Below are 21,663 nucleotides of genomic sequence, written 5' to 3'. Positions count from 1 at the left end.
AGCACTGTTAATTGAAAGATTATTCATTCCCCCATTGAATTGTCTTAATACCTTTGTTAAGAATCAGTTGACCATGAATGTGTGGGTCTGTTAATGGATTCTGTTCTGTTCCCATTGGTCTGTTTGTCTGTCTTTACTGTTAGTACCACATTGTCTTAATTATGATCTTCTGATTTTCTTTTTTTTTCCAATTTCTTGGCTATTCTAGGACCTGTGTGATTCCATATACGTTTTAGAATCAACTTACCAGTTTCTCTAAAAGACCCTGCTGGAATTTGGTTGGGATTGCATTGACTGTGTAGATCAGTTTGGGGGAGAAATGGCATCTTAACACTATTGACCCTTCCAGTCCATTAACTGTGTGTATCTCTCCGATTATTGATGCTTCTTTTAATTTTTCTCAGCCATATTTTGCACTTTTCACTGTTGAAGGCTTTCATGTCTTTTGTCAGATGTATCCTTAGGTACTTTATATTTTTAATTGCTATTATAAATGGAATTGGGCTTTTTAATGTTTATTTATTTTGAGAGAGAGCACATATGCAGGTGCATGCACGGGGGAGAGGCAGAGAGAGGGGGGAGAGAGAGACTGCCAAGCAGGCTCGATGCTCAGCACGGAGCCTCATGCGGGGCTTGATCTCACAAATATGAGGTCAGGACATGAGCTGAAATCAAGGGTTGGGTGTTGAACCAACTGAGCCACCCAGGTACCCCTGGAATTGGTTTTTTAAAATTTCATTTTCTGAATGAAAATGCATATAGAAGTACAGTCGAATTTTATATTGAACTTGTATCCTGCAGCCTTGCTAAATTCACTTGTTCTGGTAACTTTTTTGGAGATGCTGTAAGATTTTCAATATAGACTTCTGTTATTTGTGAATAAAGACCATTTTACTTCCTTCTTTCCAATCTAGATGTCCTTTTTGTTGTTGTTGTTGTTGTTGTTGTTTTCCCCTTTTTCTTGCCTTATTACATTGACTGGAACCTCCTGACAAGACTGAATAGAACATATCCTTGTCTTGTACCTGTTAGGGGGAAACATGGAGCCATTCACCATCAAATATGATGTTAGCCGTGGATATTGTCAAAACACTTTGTCAGACCAAGGAGGTTCTCTTCTGTTCCTAGTTTGCTCAAAGTTTTTATCAGGAAGACATGCCCAATTTGGTCAAATATTTTTTCCATATCTTTTGGAACAATCACAAGGCTTTTTCATTTTTAGCCTCTTAATATGGCAAGTTACTTTGATTTTTAAAATGTTATCTGCCACTCTCCCCCCTCCTCTGATTTCTAGTTTTCTTTGGTATCTTCTTTCCTGGGTTAGGCATGAAGACTTTCCTTACCTTAATTGTTCCATTCCCCTCCTTCAAGCCGGCTGTCGTTTTCTGCCCAGGTCACCTGTATACTTGCTAATGGCCTGTTGCATGGAATCAGGCATGGGCTGACTGCCCAGAATTAACAGCTTAGGTCAGAAATGAACCTGTGGCCAGGTGTTTATTTATTTATTTATTTTTTCAACGTTTATTTATTTTTGGGACAGAGAGAGACAGAGCATGAACGGGGGAGGGGCAGAGAGAGAGGGAGACACAGAATCGGAAACAGGCTCCAGGCTCTGAGCCATCAGCCCAGAGCCTGACGTGGGGCTCGAACTCACGGACCGCGAGATCGTGACCTGGCTGAAGTCGGACGCTTAACCGACTGCGCCACCCAGGCGCCCCTGGCCAGGTGTTTAATGGGTGCCCTGGCTTCCATGCTGGGGAAACAGCATAATACCTACTTGGGGGTGTGTGGTCTCAAAAGAGGCCATGGTATATGGTAAGAGACATATGCCCAGCACAGTGCTAGCCAGCAGTGCCCAGGCAGTAGGTGCTGCCTGCCTGTCTCTCCAGTAACGTTCAAGCTTCCTTCTTCTTGGGGACACTGAGCTGCGGAGTTACTCCTTCCCTGGAAGCTGCAGAGCACACTTGTCCTCCCCAGACCTGACCTCTGCCGGGGGCAGGAGTGTGTGGACACGTTTCTCTGTGAGCTTTGAAGCAGAGGTATGCTGTGTGTCCCAGGTAGCCGGGGCTTGTGCGGCAATTCTCTGCGGGACCTCAGAGTGGTCTGTGCCACTGTGGGGGAGCCAGGGACTGACTCTGCAGTGCCTTCTGCTCCTCTTCAACCCCGCAGCTCTGGCATCAGTTTCTGGGACAGGATGGCCTTTAAGATCATCCAGAAGGGCGCTGGTTGTGAGCTTTACATTTTACGGAATGCATGTGCAGTGATTGCATCTTAGTTATCCCTCACCCAGGTCCAGGAATAGAGCATTTGTTTCCCCAGAAGCCACCCTTGCTCCCTGTCTAAGCAGCTCCCCATCCCCAGCTTCCCTGACTTTGGTCACCACTGAGAAGTTTTGCCTGCTTGGGAGCTTTCAATCCAATGTAGAATGCATTCTTTTCTACCGGACTTTTTCACTGGACACTGTTTGGAGATTTATCTTTAATGTTGTGCGTAGCAGCAGTTTGTTCATTCCACACTAAATGGATAGACCGTGATTTGGGCATCCATGATGCTGTTGACGGCCATTCAGGTGGTTTTTAGTTGGGGCTGTTCTGAATACATTCTCCATGCGTGGGTGTTCACATTTCTGTTGGTATGTGCCTCAGAGTGGAATCGCTGGGTCACAGGCTATGCGTGTCCATCCTTATATGACATTTGACACAATGTACAGATTCACCTTTCTGTTCCACGGGTGACTGTGTCCTTGGTTCTCTCCACGGTGGCCCTGTTACAGGACTGCCTGCTGAGAAAGTCCCTGCGCCCACTGTGGTTCCTCCAGCTCCACACAGATACACAGAGCCCTTGAGCTGTAGGGCAATAGGTGAGGGGTCTTGGGGCTGATCACCTCCCAAGTGTAGGAGGTGACTCCTTTCTGAGCGCTCCTGTGTGCCAGGCAGCATCCTGGACGTCCGTGTGTGTCTCTTGTTCCCCTTCTAGGAGCCTGTAGGAAGCCTCTGTCATCCTCCCACTTAGAGGCTAAGGAAACAGCCGAGTGGGCTGGGTGGGTGGGCAGGATCAGAGGCCATCCACTGACCTCTGGTGCAGTCTTGTCTGGTGCTTTCTGCCCTGGAGCACTTGATATGGAGTTCATGGCCTAATGGGCTGAGGTGGTGTCCTGGCTGATGGCTACCATCCAGTTTAGGACAGGCACACCTTCATTAATTACGTTTAAACCCTGGTGGGTTTGGGGCGCCTGGGTGGCGCAGTCGGTTGAGCGTCCGACTTCAGCCAGGTCACGATCTCGCGGTCCGTGAGTTCGAGCCCCGCGTCGGGCTCTGGGCTGATGGCTCAGAGCCTGGAGCCTGTTTCCGATTCTGTGTCTCCCTCTCTCTCTGCCCCTCCCCCGTTCATGCTCTGTCTCTCTCTGTCCGAAAAATAAATAAATGTTGAAAAAAAAAAAAAATTTAAACCCTGGTGGGTTTGCTGATCTCAGATTCCTATTTAAAAGGAGACGAGGGGGCGCCTGGTGGCTCATAGGGTGGAGTGTCTGACTTCGGCTCTGGTCATGATCTCATGTTTCGTGGGTTCCAGCCCCGCGTCGGGCTCTGCGCTGACAGCTGGGAGCCTTCTTGGGCTTCATTCTGTCTCCCTCTCCCTCTCCCTCCCCCACCCTCTCCCTCTCCCCCTCCCTCCTCTCTCCTCTCTCCTCTCTCTGCCCCAACCCCACTTGCATTTTCTCTCTCTCTCTCTCTCAAGATAAATAAATAAGCTTTAAAAAAAATAAATAAAAGGAGACAAGAGCTCCTTGATACCTAACCCGGAGACTTGCCAAATGACTTAACCAGTGTGGCCCCCACTCAGGTTCTGGCAGTTCCTGTTGCTCTTTTCCTGTCCACCCAGCACAAGGAACGTGGTGACCTCGTGGGAGTGCTCAGGAAAGTGAGGGCCACCAGACCCTGAATGTTAGGCACATGTTACACACTCTTACTGCTAACCAGGGGCATCTTGGACTTCCTGTGTCGCGTGGTCACTTTTGCCCAGCCTACTCCTCCTTTTTAAAAGCACTCTCTGGATGTAGCCGCAGTTCTGGTCCCCCTGCACCTGGGCTCCTGGCCGCTCAGGTGAGCCTTGGTTGTGGTGCTTCCCTTTTGCTTCTGTTGTTGCCTCTGGCCGTCTCCATCCACACCTCAGGCCTGGGCCACACTTGCCTTCCTGCATACTCCAGGCCTGCTGTAGTTGCTTAGGAAGCAACTGCTGACTTGTTGGGGGGATTCTGGAGTATTCTTGGCTCCCAAGATCCTATAGCGGCCCAGGTTGGTAGACTGGTAGCCTGGCACCATGCTGGACACTGCACTGCCTGAAGGGATCTTAGAGACCACAGAGCAGGCTGGTGGTGGGTAGGCAGGGTGCACCTGACCTGCCCGCCCCCCCCCCCCCCCCCCCCCGTGGGCACAGTCTCTCAGGACGGTGGTCAGCACACCCGTTCTGGGTCTGCAGAGATGATGTGTGGTTTTCCCAGTATTTCCCTCGGGCTTCCCTGCTCATGGGGAGGAGCTGGGCTGACTGGTGGCTACTCTTGCTTCAGTCCAAATTGGGCCAACAGTAGAGGCCAGGTTCAGCCCCGTGGCGTCTTTGCACAGCTCCCCCGCCTGGCCCTCTCCCGCCCAGCCCCACCACCGGGTGTTTCACATGGCAGTGCTGGAGCGCACTCCTGTCACCTCGATGGTTTGCTTAACGGTCTCTTGGAGGTTGGCCCCTATGAGTTCCTGTAAAGCCGGCTGGGTCTCGCTTTGGATTGTCTGTGTTCTCCATGCATGTGGGTCGAACGTTGTGGGTGCCCCTCCCGTGGGCATCGGGCCATTATGTCTGGCACAGCTGGTATTCTTCCTGGCTGTTCCTCTGGGAGTGCCAGGGTGGGAAGGAGAAACCCTGACCGGAGTGCTGTCTGTCGTCGGATGCTCTGCTACCTGGACCCCCCTGCAAACAAGTGCTCTGCTTGGCTTTCTGACTTTGCAGTTGTATCAGTGCAGGAACGAACCAGTTCACGGATGACACATTGAGAGCTCTTGTACTCTCAGAAGGGACCGCATCGTAATGAGAATTGTGTGTGTCCTGTTGACCTGATTCAGAGGTCAGGAAAGTTTAAGTACATAGTTTCGCTGGAGAGAGCTGCTGAAATAAAAAGTAGGAGGGAGAGAGGAACATTTTGGGGACTGTTGCTGCGGGGAGAGTGCTGCCTCTCCTGCCGTCCCCACCCCCTCACCTGCTAGCCTCTCCCTCAGTGATGGAGGATGGCAGCCGCTCATGCTGACGGGGAGCTGACGGGGAGCTCCGGCCACTGCCCTGGGCTTCCTTTTCCTGTGCTGTGCTGCTCGTGGGATGCAGGCTGCTTGGCTCGCTCTCTGGGCCCAGGCTGGGGTTTCCATCCCCTCAGCTGAGTTGCAGCTGCAGTTACATGTTCTTGTCGTGGGTGCTCTGTGGGCTGTGAGTGTGACAATCAGGGCCATGCACGCAGTGGCCATGCTCCAGCTGTGGATGCTCCTGGGGAGCAGATGGGCCCCTCTGATGAGGAAGTGCTTTTGTGCTTTTGCAAGTGTTGAGCTTGGCTGCTGCAGCTGGGACACAGCCCCCCCCCCCCCCCGCCCATGTCCTTCTTCCTATAAGAAGCCATGAATGAGAGAGATTTCACCCCTGTGGGTGCAAGGCTGCCACTGGGGGCCTGGTAGAAGAAGGCATCTTGGCCAGGCAGAGTGCAGATGACCTAAGGGAGGTTCCTCTTACTCCTGCTTGGCTGTGGAACCAGGCAGGGCACAGCAGGGCCAGGAGGATGCACCTTCTAGAGCCAAGAGGGAGGATCAAGCCACACTGACTTCTTTTCCTTCCTCAGGGAGACAGGGTGGGACATGGGCTGGGCTCAGCCAGGATCTTTGGGGGGTGCAGGTGGCACCATCTCTCGCACCAGCTCGCGGCAGAGGCAGTTTGAGTCACAGAAAGAATGACACCCACCTGGGAACATGGTGTGCAGCATCAGAAGCAGGAAGGCTTGTGTGCGCCATTGCTGGGGCCTAGCGGGAGGCAGGCTTGAGTGCTGTTGTCGTTTACCAAGTGGCCTGCTGCTTAGGGTGAACACTGGGGGTGAGCTGAAGCCCCTGTTATGCTGGATAGGTGTGTGGGTCTCCCTGGCTCTAGGCTACGCTGGAGGGAAGGCAGAGGCAGCCCAGAGATGTGCTGGGCATGAGGGCACTGGCCCTGGGTGGCTCAAGAAACTATAACCTGTGCGTTTACTTGCTGGGGCAGGTTGGGGAGAGTATGTGGGCGGGATGCCAACATCACCAGCCTGGTGGCATCTGGGTGCCCTCCCTCACCTCACCTAGTAAAGCACCTGTGTGTGATAGGCAGAGTCTATGCCAGGCTGGTATAAGACCACACTCCGCCACCTTCTAGCTGTGTGATGAACCTTGAATCTTTATTACCTTCTCAGACTTTCAGTTTCTTTATCTGTAAAGTGGGCTTTCAAGGATGAAAAGCTAGAGAGCTCAGCTTCCTGGGGGAACCCAACAAACCGATGAGAATCTGGCTTGGGTGGGCCTGCCCTGGCTCATTTCCTTTGGGCCCCACCAGTGCTCAGAGCTCAGGGAGCGCAGGGTTTCCCCTTTGCCACCATGGCTGCACACATCCAGCTTAATTCCTGAGAGACTGGGGATTTGAGACAGAGTGGGAACCCTTGATGCGTGGAGAACAGAATGGTCAGCCATGGGCTCAGAGACTCTGAAGCTTAGTGTTTCAGTTCCTGTTTCACATGGGGTTGGAAATCCCCCACAGGGTGCTAATTAATTACTCAGGGCCTGGGGTTTACCTGCATATCCCCTGAAATAGGGGAGGAGAAGCTGGTCAGGGGTGGGTGTACCCCACTGCACTGGCCCCAGCTCTGCACACAGATCCAGGGTGAGACCAGTGATCCTATTCACAGGGCAACTTTCAGACCTGTGATGAGGACCAGTTAAAGTCTTTCCATTGGGTTTGGTTTTAAAGATGATTTCCTGTACCCTGCTGTCGGCAGGTTTTCTGAAGCCAGTTTGGTGTCCTGGACTCTGGAGAAGCCAGTGGCGTCCCCGGGTTTCAGAAGGCAGCCACAGGGCAGCGTTGGCCAGCTGTCCCTTCCCTGGGTTACTGTTGCCCTGGCCTGGCCCTGCTGTGAGGTGCTCCCTGACTCTGACCTCCCCTGGCTTCTGACCTCAGGCCTGTGTGGACACGGACACTCTAGCATCCACAGATGGGCGAGGGCTTTGGTATGGCTTGGGGCTTGCCGTCACGTCAGAAGCCTAGGCCCCCTCTCGCTGACTTCTCCTTCCCTGGCCTCAGCACCCTGGGAACCCAACCACAGAACCTGCCCTCTCCGTGGGCACGGCAATCCCCAGCTCTCTGGAGAGCCCCCCAGGAAGCTGTTTGGCCCATGTCTGGGTGGGTGTCTCCTGGACCCTGTGGCCTCTTCCCTATCTGAGGGCAGAGAGCAGGTCTGGATGCAGGAGGAGTTCTGGCTCTCTGGGCTCTTTGCAGGGAGGCATGGACCCACCTTGGGAGAGCAGACCCCAGACCCCTTTCCACTCTAGTAGGAGTGTTTACACCGAGTCCGTTGAGCAGCAGCTCAGCAGCCTGCGGGGGGCTTGGTGAGGAGCTCCAAAGATCACACCAGATAGAACATACCCAGTAGTTTGAAGAGCTTGAGGGGGCCAGAGACAGGCTCACTTGGAGGGAGACAGCATCCCAGCAGCCCTCGGCCCCTCTCCCCATGCAGGTGCCGGGTGGTGCAGTGAGAAGCCACCGTGTGGAATTGGAAAACAAGTATTTGTTCACTTCATCTCCGCACCGCTGCCAACTGCCGTCTCATTCCAGACCCAGTGAAATCTTCCACGTGTTAGGAAGTGGGTGTAGTTTGTAACCTTTTAGATTTGTGGCAGGTTTCAAACATAAAAGTAGAGAGAATAACGTAACCGTGCCCCTGCTCCAGCAGGTACCGATTTAGAGCCAATCCGCATTGCTTCATCTCGTCCCCTTCTGCGCCCCACATCCAAGGGGATTTTGTAGCAGATTCCAGGGTGCCTCGTTTCTTCACTAAATACTCTAAAACGTGTCATAAAAAGATGAGGATGAGCAGTGTGCTTTAACGGTTCACACAGCGCAGTGTGCTGCGGAGTGCGGTGCACATTCCTCGTTGCTCCCACTTGACCGTGGGTGTGGGAGGACGGGGGTGTCACCAGCCTCAGGCCTGAGCAGTATGGGAGCGTCCTGCGCTCCGTGGTCCAGACTCGCACCCAGGCCGCTGCTGCGGGGTGCCGTCCTCTCCTTTGGACTGTCGCCTGTACGTGTCCAGACCCCCTTCTTCCTGTTCACTGTGAGTCGAGCAGCTAATATTGCCGGTTAGCCTGGCTGCCGGTGACTTGGCGTGCCCTGAGGGCACCCCCAGGAACCAAGGCCTTTCTGCTTCCTTTGTGCCTGTTCTTGGTTATCATGCGGTGGGAAGTCCCCATAAGAGCCCTGGGAACTGGGTTGGTGGTGAGGAGCATGTGTCCCTGGGGTGGCCCGTAGGTGTGAGGGAGGATGTGTTTTCTTTCCCCCTGTGCCGGAGTTGGGAGGCGCCTTGTTTAGGGGGTGCCTGTGTATTTGATGCTGGAGACGCTGGCTGGCACAGCTGTCTGTGTGGCGTTGACTTTCCTGTCTTATTGAGGATACCTGATTATGCCCGTCAACCTCCAGTCTAGGATCCGAAGGCACTCCGTGAGATACTTAAGGAGTCACTTCCGCCAGTAATCACCTGCCGACTTCCTGCCCTGCCTTGGAACAGACCTCTGGGGTCCTCTCTGTGCCACCACTGCCCAGCCTTCCCCACCTGCCCTGCCTGCTCCTTGCACTTCCAGAGTAGTCCTCCCCCACTCCTGACACCTTCCTTGCCCAACTGCCATGTGCACAGGGTGGGGCAACCACCACCACCACCCTGTGGGCTCCTTGGCCGGGTGACTAATTGTTTCCAATAAAGAGGGTGGTCTTAGAGAGTAAGTGGGCTTGGAATGGTGAGCGGCTCACATGGGCAGTCATCATTGGTAGAAAGGGGAGGTGACACTCGGCTTCATTAATTGTTAAGGAAATACAAATTAATCTGCATCTATCGAAGGAACCTTAATGAGAAAATGAGAGACTTCGGGCGCTCAGACATCCTTCTTTTACGAATTCTGCCCCTTTTGGGACAGCCCTTTGGCAGGTGGTTTTGAGAGGTGTTCTTGTTTTTGTTGAGAATGAATCCCAGGGGAGATAGCCAGAGCAGGAAAGGGCCACCGGTGCAGGTGTGCCAGGCTGTTCCTGACAGCAAGAGGTTTGCATGTGGCCCTGGGACGCTGGCCTGCAGAGCTGCCCAGAGCCTGCCTTGAGGTTCAGGAGTGTATGGGACCCAGGGCTCTAAATATACCAGGGTGAAGTCACTGGGGTGGAGACAGGCCATGTGGCAAGCCCAGGAGCCCATCAGGGCTGGAATCCCAGGGCTGGGGACAGGGAGACGGCGGCCTCGCTGTCCCTGTGGTACCGGCCTCCTCACTGCCCCGTCTCCTCTTGCTCAGGGTCCCTGTCTGTGGCGTGTCAAAGGCATGTAAGTGATGGAGTGTCTCCTCTCAGACCCCTTCCCTCAGTGCAGCTTGGAGTAGGTTTGGGGGGCCATCCAGATGTGTTCCTGGACACAGCCCTGAATGAAAACACTGCGAGGGGAGGCCTTTGTTGCCAACGTGCAGATTGGACCCCGTGGCATAGGGGCAGCTTTGTGGGAGCTCTGACGGGCAGAGTGAGGGCCACTGTTGTTGCTGTGTGGTCACTGCAGTTTACACTCAGAAGAGACACCAGGAGGGGCACCTGAGTGGCTCAGTCGGTTGAGCATCCGACTTTGGCTCGGGTCATGATCTCACGGTTCGTGCATTCGAGCCCCGCGTCGGGCTCTCTGCTGACAGCTCAGAGCCTGGAGCTTTGTTCAGTTTCCATGTCTCCCTCTCTCTCTGCCCCTCATTCTGTCTCCCTCAAAGGTAAATAAACATTAAAAAAAAAAAAGACACCAAGAACTTGAGGTGGCGGGTGGAGGTGACAGCTGCCTTCAGCTGCAAAGAAGGCAGATCAGAAAAGCCGAGGAATGCATGTGGCCAGCAGAGTAAAAGCCCCAAAGGATGTCTGCATCCTAGTCCCCAGAACCTGGGCACGTGGTACCTTGTGTGGCAGAAGGGACTATGTGGGTGTGAAGGGTACATACCTGGAGTATCGAGGGGGGCCCAGCCTAATCAGATCCTCAGAAGTAGAGACCCTTGTCTGGCCGGGTCAGAGAGGTGCAGTGTGAGGACTCGGTGCTGTTGCAGACGTGGGAAGTGAACTGAGATGCCATGAGCTGGGGAATGCAGTGCCCTCTAGAAGCTGAAATGGCCTTCAGTGCCAGCCAGCCAGCCAGCCAGCCAGCCAGCAGGAAAAGGGAGCCCTCATTCTACAGCAAGGAGGCGTAATTCTGTCAACACGGAAAGGAATAGGAAACGGCCTTGAGAACTTCCCTGAAAGGAGGGCAGCTTGCCTACCCTCCTGTGCTGGGTCTCAGCACAGGGCCACCTGAACCACATTACTGTCCGTCCCCCCCCCCCACCCCAAACTGACATGATATATATACGCATGTTGTTTAAGCCTCTCCTTCTGTGATCATGTGCATCATTTTGGCAACAACGGGAAACTGATACACCACAGTACTGGCAAGGACTGGGAAACAGGCTTTCCCGCCTTCCTCTCCTATAGTGGGCCTGGAATTGGAGCTGCCTCCCTGGGGGCTAATTACAATCCTTCCTGGTCCTTGTGCCAATAGCCCCTCTAGCAGTTTGTGTGTTAGCCCAGGATCTCTTGTAGTAAAGGTAGGGATTGCAACCTTGTTTGTAACAGTAAGTGGAAAAGGGGGGGACACAGCTCTGATCAAGTACCCCCCCCCCACTCCACCCCCACCCCACTGGAAGCAAGAGGGAAGGGGGGATGTCTGCGATGCTGGTTGTTTCTGATGTTAGTGAGAAAAGCAAGGCATAGAATCATGTTTTGCTTTGTTGTTGTTGTTTTTAATGCGCGGTAAGTGTATATACAATGCAAGGAATATTTTTGGAAACCTACAGGGAACCGTGGTGGTGGTGGCTGGGTGGGACATGTACCTTTCCTCGTGCCCTTCCCGTTCGCCTGCATGCTCCGTTCAGTGTGTGTGGGCATGTGATGGGCTCACTGTGTGATCTTGGAAGGGAGGGGGCGCTTCCTCCTGGTCTATGGGCTCCCCCAGCCGGCCAGCCCACCAAAACCTGCAGCTGCTGGGGGTTGTTGAGCTGAGGGAGTTCTTCACCTCTTCCAGAGCTACGTCCTTCACTGGGCACGCTTTGTCAGTGCTCCCGGGCTGTTTGCCTCTTGAGGTAAGTGGAAGTTCTCAATCTCGATGAAGCCCAGTTTGTCAGGCTTTTTTCTTGGGCAGTTACTGCTTTGGGGGGTCTTAAGAAATCTTTGTCTACCCCAAGGTTGCAAAGATAGTCTCCCGTTTCTTCGAGAAGACTTAAGAGTTTTTGCTTGTGTGTGTGTGTGTGTGTGTGTGTGTGTGTGTGTGTGTGTGTGTATTTTTTAAGTAAGCTCTATATACAACATAGGGCTCAGACTCGTGACCCCAAGACTAAAAGTCACATGCTCTACCAACAGAGCCAGCCAGGGGCCAAGTCTGACAAATTTTAAATTTAATTTGTGACTTTGCTCTGATGTTTGGTGTAAATGGAATCATGCAGTCTGTATGTTCTGTGACTTCACTCCCCATGGTCTGAGCTTTGTCTTGTCGATGCACTGAAACTACAGTTGATCATTTCTGTTGCTCTTGGAATTTTCATTCTGTTCCGTTGACTCTTGGAAGACATTGATGTCATAACGTTTGACCACCTGACCTGCACCTTTGTGTGCCTTCTCCTGTCTGTAAAACGTGGTGGTAATAGTACCTTCCCCACAGGGTGGTTACGTTACACAAAGCAGGGCTGTGTGAAAACACATCGAATGACGGGGGGCATGGAGTGGCTGGGTCAGATCTGCAAACAGGAGACCACCAGACAAAGCCCATCCCTCCCCAGGCTTGGCTGGGCCCCTGAACTACCTAGTACCATCAGATGCCACTTCTGCCGGTTGGTGGGCATGTCTGCAGGGCAGCTGCTCGTGGCTTCTGGAGAAAGCTGGGCACAGGTGCTGCAGTTTCCCGTTCCGCCCGGTGCCTGTTCATGTCTCCCGGGCCAGGTTCTCTCTGTGTTCCAGATACAGATCCTCACGGCACTGTGGCATCTGTCATCTCCCCACTTTGTGACTTTTTGGTGTCTCTGGATGAACTCTAAAGGTCTTGCTAATGTGACCAAACCGATCGGATGATTGTGTGCAGGCATGCAGGGATACTGTGGGGTGGGTTCCAGACTGCCGAAATAAAGCAACTATCGCAGTAAAGGGAGGCCAATGAGTGCTTTGGTTTCCCGGTGCATATATAGTAAAACCTTGGATTGCAAGTAACTTATTCTGTGAGTGTTCTGCAAGACGAGCAAACATTTCTAATAAATTGTAACTTGATAAATGATGTCTTGCAACACAAGTAGTATATGACGCTGGATGTCACATGAGCACAACTGAACCAATGGTTCTTGAAATTCACTTGGATATATGAGTGTTTTGGATTACAAGCATGTTACTGGAATGGAATTATGCTTGCAAATCAAGGTTTTACTGTAGATGTTATATTCACACTGTACCATAGTCTGTTAAATGTTCAGTAGTATTACATCTAAAACAAAACAAAACAAAACAATGTACATACCTTTAAATTAAAAATACTTTATTGCTGAGCCACCTGGGTGGCTCAGTCAGTTGAGTGTTCAACTGTTTTTGTTTTTTTTTTAACGTTTATTTATTTTTGAGAAGAAAGAGACAGAGCATGAGAGGGGGAGGAGAGAGAAAGAGGGAGACACAGAATCTGAAACAGGCTTCAGGCTCTGAGCTGTCAGCACAGAGCCTGATGTGGGGCTCGAACTCGCAGACCGCAAGATCATGACCTGAGCTGAAGTAGGAGGCTTAACCGACTGAGCCACCCAGGCGCCCGTGTGTCCAACTCTTGATTTCGGCTCAGGTCATGCTCTCATGGTTCATGGGATCAAGCCCATGGAGCCTTGGGATTCTCTCTCTCTCTGTCTCTCTCTCTGCCCCTCCCCCGCTTGTGCACCTGTGAGTGCATGCGCCCACTGTCCCTCAAATAAAATTTGGGGGGCACCTGCGTGGCTCAGTCGGTTAAGCGTCCGACTTCAGCTCAGGTCATGATCTCGTGGTTTGTGAGTTCAAGCCCTACATCAGGCTCTCTGCTGTCATTGCAGATCCTCTGTCCCCCTCTCTATCTGCCCCTCCCCCGCTCACACTCTCAAAAATAAACATTTTTTAAAAATAAAATTAAATAAAAATTTTAAAAACTTAAAAAATACTTTATTGCTAAAAAAATGCTAACCGTCATCTGAGCCTTCTGCGAGTAGAAATGTTTTTGCTGGTGGAGGGTCCTGCCTCCACGTGATGGCTGCTGACTGATCGGGGTGGTGGTCGCTCACGGCTGGGGTGGCTGTGGCAATGTCTTAAATAAGATAGTAGTAAAGTTTGCTGCATCGAAGCAGCCCTCCTTTCTCGAGCGCCTTCTCTGCAGCATGCGATGCTGTTTGGTGGCGTTTCACCCACGGTGGGACTTCTCTCGGAATCGGAGTCGGTCCCCTCAAATCCCGCTGCTGCTGCCCCCTCGACTCTGCCTCTGTGACGTTCTGAACCCTGTGTCGTCGTTCCAACAGTCTTCACGGCATCTTCACCAGGAGCAGATTGCAGCTCAAGAAGCCTTCTTTCCTCGTCCGTTAGAAGCAACTCCTCTTCCGTTCAAGTTTTGTCACGAGATCGGAGCACTGCAGGCCTGTTGTCTTCAGGCTCCACTTCGGATTCTAGTTCTCTTGCTCTTCCCAGCACACCTGCAGTCACTGCCTCCACTGAAGTCTTGAACCCTCAAAGTCATCCGTGAGGGCTGGGATCCACTTCTTCCGAACTCCTGGTCACGTTGACATTTTGACCTCTTCCCATGAATCACACATATCCTTAATGGCATGTAGAACGGTAAACCCTTTTGGAAGGCTTTCAGTTTACTTTGCCCAGATCCAGCAGCCTTACAAAATGTATTTCTTAATAAGACTTGAAAGTTGAAATTACTCCTTAATCCATGGGCCACAGAATGAATGTTATGTCAGCAGGCATGGAAACCACGTGAATCTCTTGCACATCCCTGTCGGAGCTTGTGTGTGACTGGGTGTGTTGTCAGTGAGCAGTCATATTTATTTTTCTTTTTTTAATTTTTTTTTGATCGGTCATATTTTTAAAGGAATCCTTTTTTTTGAGCAGTAAGCGTCAACAGTGGGCTTAAAAGAGTCTGTAAACCATGTTGTAAACAGATGTGCTGTCCTCCAGGCTTTGTGGTTCCATTTCTAGAGCACAGGCAGCGCCGATTACTCTGAAGGGCCCTAAGATTTTCCAAGTGGTAAATCGGCCCAGGCTTCAGCTTAGTCACCGGCTGAATTAGCCCCCAGTAGGAGTCAGCCTGTCCTTTGAAGGTAGGCATTGACTTCTCGTCTCTAGCTCTGAAAGTCCTGGATGGCATCCTCTTCCAATAGAAGGCTGTTTGGCCTCCGCTGAAAATCTGTTGCTTAGGGGCGCCTACATGGGTTATTTAGCTCAGTTAGTTACGGTGGACTCTTGATTTCGGCTCAGGTCGTGAGCTTGCGGTTCATGAGACTGAGGCCACAACAGGCTCCATGCTGACCGTGCGCGGAGCCTGCTTCTGATTCTCTCTCTCCCTGACCCTCCCCCACTCATGCTCAAAATAAATACACTTCCAAAAATTTTTAGAGAAAAAAAAGTCTTGTTTAGACTGCAACCACCTTCGCGAATGATCTCGGCTAGATCTTCTGGATCACTTGCTGCAGCTTCTGCGTCTGCACCTGCCGCTTCGCCTTGCGCTGCCGCGTCAGGGGCGATGGCGTCTTTCCTGGAACCTCGTGACCCGATGTGTGTCTGCTGGCCTCCAACGTGAGAGCTTCCTCACCTCTCTCGGCCTTTGTAGAATTACAGGGTTAGGGCCTTGTTCCGGACGAGGCTTCGGCTTAAGGGAACGTCGTGGTGGTTTGACCTTCTATCCAGACCTCAGACTTTCTCCACATCAGCAGTAACACAGTTTTGCTTTCTTATCGCTCATGTTTGTTCACCGAAGAAGCACCTTAATTTCCTTCAAGAACTTTTCTTTGCCTTCACAACCAGGCTAACTGACGCTGACGCAAGAGGCCTACCAGCTTCCAGCCTGCCTCAGTTTCCGGCACGCCTTCCCCTCTAGTGTAATCATTTCTAGCCTTTGATTTCAAGTGAGAGACATGCTACTCTTTATCTCACTTGAACACTTAGAGGCCAGTGTAGGATTGCCAGTTGGCTTAATTTCAACACTGTTGTGTCTCGGGAAACAGGGAGGCCCAAGGAGAGGAGAGAGATGGGGAGGGGCTGGGCAGTGGGGCAGGCGGAACACACACAGTATCACGGAGTTTGCCCTCTTGTGTGGTGTGGTTTGTGGCACCCCAAAACAACTACAGCAGTAACATCAAGAATCGCTAATCACAGGGGCGCCTGAGGGGCTCAGTCGGTTAAGTGTCTGTCTGCCTCTTGGTTTCAGCTCAGGTCATGATCTCTTGTGGTGTCGTGAGTTCAAGCCCCACGTGGGGCTCTACTCTGGCAGCTTGGAGCCTGCTTGAGATTCTGTCTCTCCCTCTCTCTCTGCCCTTCCCCCACTCACACTGTCTCTCTCTCTCTCAAAATAAATAAATACTAAAAATCACTGGCCACCATTCACCATAACAAATAATAATAATAATGAAAAAGTCTGAAATGTGAGAATTACCAAAATGTGACACAGAGACACGAAGTGAGCAGATACTTTTGAGAAAATGGCCCCAGTAGACTTGCTCGATGCAAGGTTGCCGCACACCTTCAGTTTGTGAAAGACACAGTATCTGTGAAGTGCACTAAAGCTAAGAACACTGCAAGGAGGAATGCTGGTATGGATCTTTTAAGCTTAGTGTTTTATTTGCTAAATCCTTCAGCATCCTGCCCCCCCCCCCCCCATGAGGTGGCAGGGTTGAGCACATCTCCCATAGCAAGAGCAGATCCTAGCTTATACATGTCACAAGTCTCAGCTTTGTGACAAGCACCTGGGCAGGTGGGCATGACCATGGATGGGCTTCTGGTAAACTGTACCCCATGCACTAGAGGAGGTGGATGGGGGTGACCACTGGGCGCCTTGTTGGCCTTAGGAGCAGGTAGGAGGCTGCGTGGGGCGAGGGCTCTGGTGTTACTGACTCCACTGGCTCTTGGGGACGCAGAGGCCAGAGTGGGCTAGGACAGAGAGAAGGGCAGACGTCTGACAAGTGGCTCTTGTTTTGTAGATCCGGAACATGGTGGCGGTGCTGGAAGTCATCTCCAGCCTGGAGAAATACCCCATTACCAAAGAGGCGCTGGAGGTGAGTGTCCCCGGCATCCAACGCTGGGAGGAGCCGGGTGGGCCGGGCCCAGGCTTCCCCAACCTGAGGACTTGCGAGTGCCATGTGGCGGGGGTGCAGCACCCCCGCCCCCCCAACCTGTGCTATGCCAAAAGCCACGTCTTCCTCTGGGTAGCGTGGGAATTGGGTAGCCTTAGTTCCCTGGCTGGGGCCCGTTCCTGCACAGGGTGTCTGTCACGCTGCGGGGCCGGCTGGGAGGCATGCCTGGGGGCGTCTCCGGTGAGCCAGGCTGGCTCCATCCCTCCTTTCACTGTTGCCCTGGCCATAGAGCGCTCTCACCCAGAGAGCTTCCCTGGCAAAGTGCTCTTGCACTGGCCTTGACAGTCCCCAGTCTCCAGGTGCCGGGAGCCTGTGGGATGGTGCTTCTGAGATGCCACCTCGGGCCCTAAGGCTTGAGGACTAAATTTGAGAAGGTAGATGTCACAAAGGACCCCCAAATCCCTATGGGTTTTGTGTCCAGGAATTCTGTGATGGAAGGGTCAGTGGGGTTAGTCCAAAGACCAGGGGGGCCCTTCCCACGGTTTCCGGCTCTGCTCCCTTTTCACGGGGGACTTCCTGTCCCAGAAGCGTGTCATCGTCCCTCTCTGGTTGCAGGAAACTCGACTTGGGAAGCTCATCAACGACGTCCGCAAGAAGACGAAGAACGAGGAGCTCGCCAAGCGGGCCAAGAAGCTGCTGCGGAGCTGGCAGAAGCTCATCGAGCCCGTGCACCAGAATGAGGCGGCGCTGCGGGGACTGGCGGGGGGCGCCGGCTCCGCCAACGGGGGTGCTCACAACTGCCGGCCGGAGGCGGGGGCGGCCGGCACGCCCAAGAGCATCCACGACCTGAAGAACCGCATTGACCTCCAGAGGCTGCGGGGGCATCGGCTGGACAGGCTGGGCAGCCGCAAGCGCCGGGGAGACCAGCGTGACCTCGGCCACCCCGGGCCACCTCCCAAGGTCTCCAAGGCGAGCCACGACTCCCTGGTACCCAACTCCTCCCCCCTCCCCACCAACGGGATCGGCGGGAGCCCCGAGAGCTTCCCCGGCCCCCTGGACGGCAGCGGGCACACGGGCCCCGAGGGTGGCCGCCTGGAGCACGGCGAGAACGACAAGCACGGCGGCAAGATTCCCGTCAACGCGGTGCGGCCGCACACCAGCTCCCCGGGCCTCGGCAAGCCGCCCGGGCCCTGCTTGCAGACCAAGGTTGCGGTGCTGCAGCAGCTGGACCGGGTGGACGAGACTCCGGGCCCCCCCCACCCCAAGGGGCCGCCTCGCTGCTCTTTCAGTCCCCGGAACTCACGGCACGAGGGCTCCTTTGCCCGGCAGCGGAGCCCGTACGCGCCCAAGGGCTCCACGCCCAGCCCCTCTCCGCGGCCCCAGCCGCTCGACGCCACGCAGGTGCCGTCGCCGCTTCCGCTGGCCCGGCCGTCCACGCCCCCCGTGAGGCGGCTCGAGCTGCTGCCCAGTGCGGAGAGCCCGGTGCGCTGGCTGGAGCAGCCCGAGGGCCACCAGCGGCCGGCAGGGCAGGGCTGCAAAGTGGGGCTGCCGCCGGCCGAGCCCCTGCTGCCCCGGGCCGGCTTCTCCCCAGACTCCTCCAAGGCGGACAGCGACGCTGCCTCCTCTGGCGGCTCGGACAGCAAAAAGAAGAAGAGGTACCGGCCTCGTGACTACACGGTGAACTTGGACGGGCAGGCGGCCGAGGCGGGCGTCAAGCCCGTCCGGTTAAAAGAGCGGAAGCTCACCTTTGACCCCATGACCAGACAGATCAAACCTCTGACCCAGAAAGAGCCAGTGCGGGCTGACAGCCCCGTGCACACAGAGCAGCCCAGGACAGAGCTGGACAAGCCCGAGGCCAAGGCCAGCCTCCAGAGCCCTTTCGAACAGACGAACTGGAAGGAGCTGTCGCGCAACGAGATCATCCAGTCCTACCTGAGCCGGCAGAGCAGCCTGCTCTCCTCGTCGGGCGCGCAGACCCCGGGCGCCCACCACTTCATGTCCGAGTACCTGAGGCAGGAGGAGAGCACCCGGCGTGGGGCCAGGCAGCCGCACGTGCTGGTGCCTCACAGCGCGCCCACGGACCGCCCGGGGCTGAGCCGCGAGGTCACACAGGACGATCTGGACAGAATCCAGGGCCACCGGTGGCCTGGGGTGAACGGGTGTCAGGACACACAGGGTAACTGGTATGACTGGACGCAGTGCATATCGCTCGACCCGCACGGCGACGACGGGCGGTTGAACATTCTGCCTTATGTCTGCTTGGACTGAGCGGCCCGGCGGCCTCTCGGTGCGTTCCCACCTTGCAGTCAGCACGGCGGGCGGGCTGCCCCCAGTGCTTGGGAAGCCGGGGAGTCCGGCCCGGGGCGGAGGGAGGGGGCGGGAGTCTCGAGGTCTCTCCAAGCCCTTCCCTCAAAATTCTCCTTCTTTTGTGAAATGCTGCTACCAGTTTACTAACAAAATTGCAAAGGAAGGACCGTGTGGAAGGAAGGCCGGCAAAGTGAGTTCAGAACTCTATAGCGAACCAGCTATAAAAAGCGTCAGTTCCCCACCCCGGAAGCGGTGTGGACACTTCCCAGCACCTGTAAGCTGGGACCTCAGTTGCAGGCAGGCACAGAAAACCTGTGGGAGAGGTTACCTTTAAACACAGCAACAGAAGCACGCATCTCATCCATTTGCGTTTTCTTTTTCTAAATTTGGCCCTGAGTGTGTGAGGCAGTGGGTGTACGTGCACCGTGGCCTCTGTTTGCACCCCCACCGGCCAGTGCTTCAGTTACGGTGCCAGAAGCTCGGCAGCTGCAGCGGGCCAGCTGGCCGGCTGCTATGACCTGCGCTCCATGGGCATCCACACATTTTCATCTGGTTTCGGTTAAGACCCAGTTTTGAAAAAAATGCTGCAAAAATTTAAGTGTTCTAGGAGTTTATTTTATCCGCCTTTTCCATCTGACCATCAGCCAAATAAGTTTCCTTTCTTTCTCCCTTTTCGTTTTCCCCTTCCTGCACATATCTTGAAAAGTTCACCTTTCCAGATTCCCCCCCTCCCCACCCCACCCCAAAGACAAAAGTAATCGCGGGTGCTACTGGTGTGTAAGCTGTACTGTTGGGCAAGAGGAGACCTGTCTGTGCGCTGGAAACACTCATAACCATTCCTTTAGATTCGTTTGCCTTATGGTTATTTGTCATAAACGCGATTTGCAAAAACAAGGAGCCTTAGTGAATGTACAGTACCTAGACTTCTGTGTTCTCAGGACACAGAAGGGAGCAACTTTGCTATTTGGTCCAGTAAGTGGACAACTTGTGATATAAATGTGGAAATAAAAAAAAAAAAACCATTTGCACAAACCAGTCTCAGAACCGTTATTAATTTGGTCCCTTACAGGCAAATCAGCCTTTCTGCATTTGCGAAGATGTGGACCCGGTGTCCAAGGTTTGGGCTGCACGGCCAGACTGCAGGGAGGCCGGCAGGGCCAGGAGTGGCGAAGTCAGCCTATTAACCTTCTGCATGAAGACTGACCTCCACCTGCCTTTCACTCATTCGGGCCCGTTTGTTGCCTGTCCCGCCTCCGGGGTCACCTACTAGCATTGGGTGACAGATGCTGGTCACTGTCCACATGCAGGAATGCTACCCCGCCTCTGTCCAGTCCTTTCCTGCCCCAGGGAAGCCCTCCACAGAGGTTCCATGTCCCAGGTCTCCGTAACCTCGTTTTACCCCACAAAAAGCTGTAGTTCTTACAGGGCATGGCCCAGAGCCATGTCTGGCAAAGCCACCCTTGGCTCTGGTCCCAGGCCTCTAGCTCCTCATGAAGGCCTGGGGCTGTCTTAGTGTGTGGCTGGTGCTATTTTTAAAAGTAACTTTTCTGCCTTGACTACAAAGTGATAATATTTCCTTCTTCTCCCTCATCCCTGAAGCCATAAGCTAAGATTCTGGTTTTCAGGTCTTTTTTTTAGTCCGGAACAGGTCACGTTGGACGTACCTACTTCCTTTCACAGATGAGGGAGCTGCCTCCCCTGAAGGGGAACAGTCCCACGGGGCAAAACAAGGGGTCCGGGAGCATTGGGAGTCAACCCAGAACCACAATTTCAGAACCAGCAGGGATCTATGACATGGCCTCGGTGCGGGGCACACCCACCCCAAGATAAGGCGAAGTGGATGGGCGCCCAGTGGATCGGCGAAGTGGCTTTGAGGACAGTCAGGTTGAATTCTGGACCTGCAACCTATCAGCTGCGTGGCTCTATGCTAATCACTTTTTTTTTTTTTTTTATTATTTTTTTAATGTTTATTTTTGAGACAGAGAGCGTGAGCAGGGGAGGGGCAGAGAGAGAGGGAGACACGGAATCCGAAACAGGCTCCACGCTCTGAGCTGTCGGCACAGAGCCAGACGCGGGACTCGAACTCACGAATCGCGAGATCATGACCTGAGCTGAAGTCGGACGCTTAACCGACTGAGCCACCTGGGCGCCCCTAATCCCTTCACTTCTATGCATGTGTCCGCATGTGGGAGATGAAAGTGCTTACCCCAGAGCTGTGAGGACTAAGTTAAATGACCAGAGTTTAAGCAACAACAAAAAAAAAAAAAAAAAGAAAGAAAGAAAGAAAAGAAAAAAAGCCGTATCAGAGAACTGTTTGCTATGGAGAAACTAGTTCCTTTCTAAGTCCACTGTGGCCTGTAATGTGGGCCAGCCTTGCTGCTGTGTGGACTTCCCCAGGAAGTGATTTGCTCTGTGACAAAGGGTCACAGCTGTGTAGGCACAGCTGTAAGATACTCGGGTACAGGTTGGCATCTTATGAGCATCTCCCTTTCTCAGACCTGGGCGTTAGGATGGGTCCCTGCTCCCTGCCCCCACCTGCAGGGACCACTTCTGAGTGTCCAGTAAGCCCAGGACAAACATAGTGCCTGCTTTGGGGAACACGGTTAAGCTGAGATTTCCCTCTCGCATATTGGAAATCATTGGGTTGCCACTTTATAATTTGCCAAGTAAGGACGTTGTAAAAGGGCAGCTTAACCCCCCACTTCCCGCCCCCCCCTCCCCGGAAAGT

General features: G+C 53.5%; 1 protein-coding gene and 1 long non-coding RNA gene across 5 annotated transcripts in view; both read left to right on the top strand.

Annotated features, from left to right (window-relative positions):
- MED26 (mediator complex subunit 26) overlaps nucleotides 1-19,967 on the top strand; it is a 53,675-nt gene extending 33,708 nt beyond the window's left edge. For all 4 annotated transcript variants that reach the window (XM_045492438.1, XM_045492441.1, XM_045492440.1 and 1 more), the window contains exons 2-3: nucleotides 16,536-16,610; nucleotides 17,244-19,967. In XM_045492438.1, the coding sequence (XP_045348394.1) occupies nucleotides 16,536-16,610; nucleotides 17,244-18,896 (1,728 nt within the window). In that variant the 3' untranslated portion in view covers nucleotides 18,897-19,967. The remainder of the gene's footprint in view (nucleotides 1-16,535; nucleotides 16,611-17,243) is intronic.
- LOC123605483 lies at nucleotides 659-1,778 on the top strand. Its single transcript, XR_006715780.1, has 2 exons — nucleotides 659-1,490; nucleotides 1,726-1,778. It is a non-coding gene; the product is annotated as an uncharacterized LOC123605483 (long non-coding RNA).
- Nucleotides 19,968-21,663: the final 1,696 nt, after the last annotated feature.

This window comes from Leopardus geoffroyi, chromosome A2, assembly GCF_018350155.1.
Source record: "Leopardus geoffroyi isolate Oge1 chromosome A2, O.geoffroyi_Oge1_pat1.0, whole genome shotgun sequence".
Taxonomy (NCBI): Eukaryota; Metazoa; Chordata; class Mammalia; order Carnivora; family Felidae; genus Leopardus; species Leopardus geoffroyi.
This window is presented reverse-complemented; position numbering and strand designations above follow the sequence as displayed.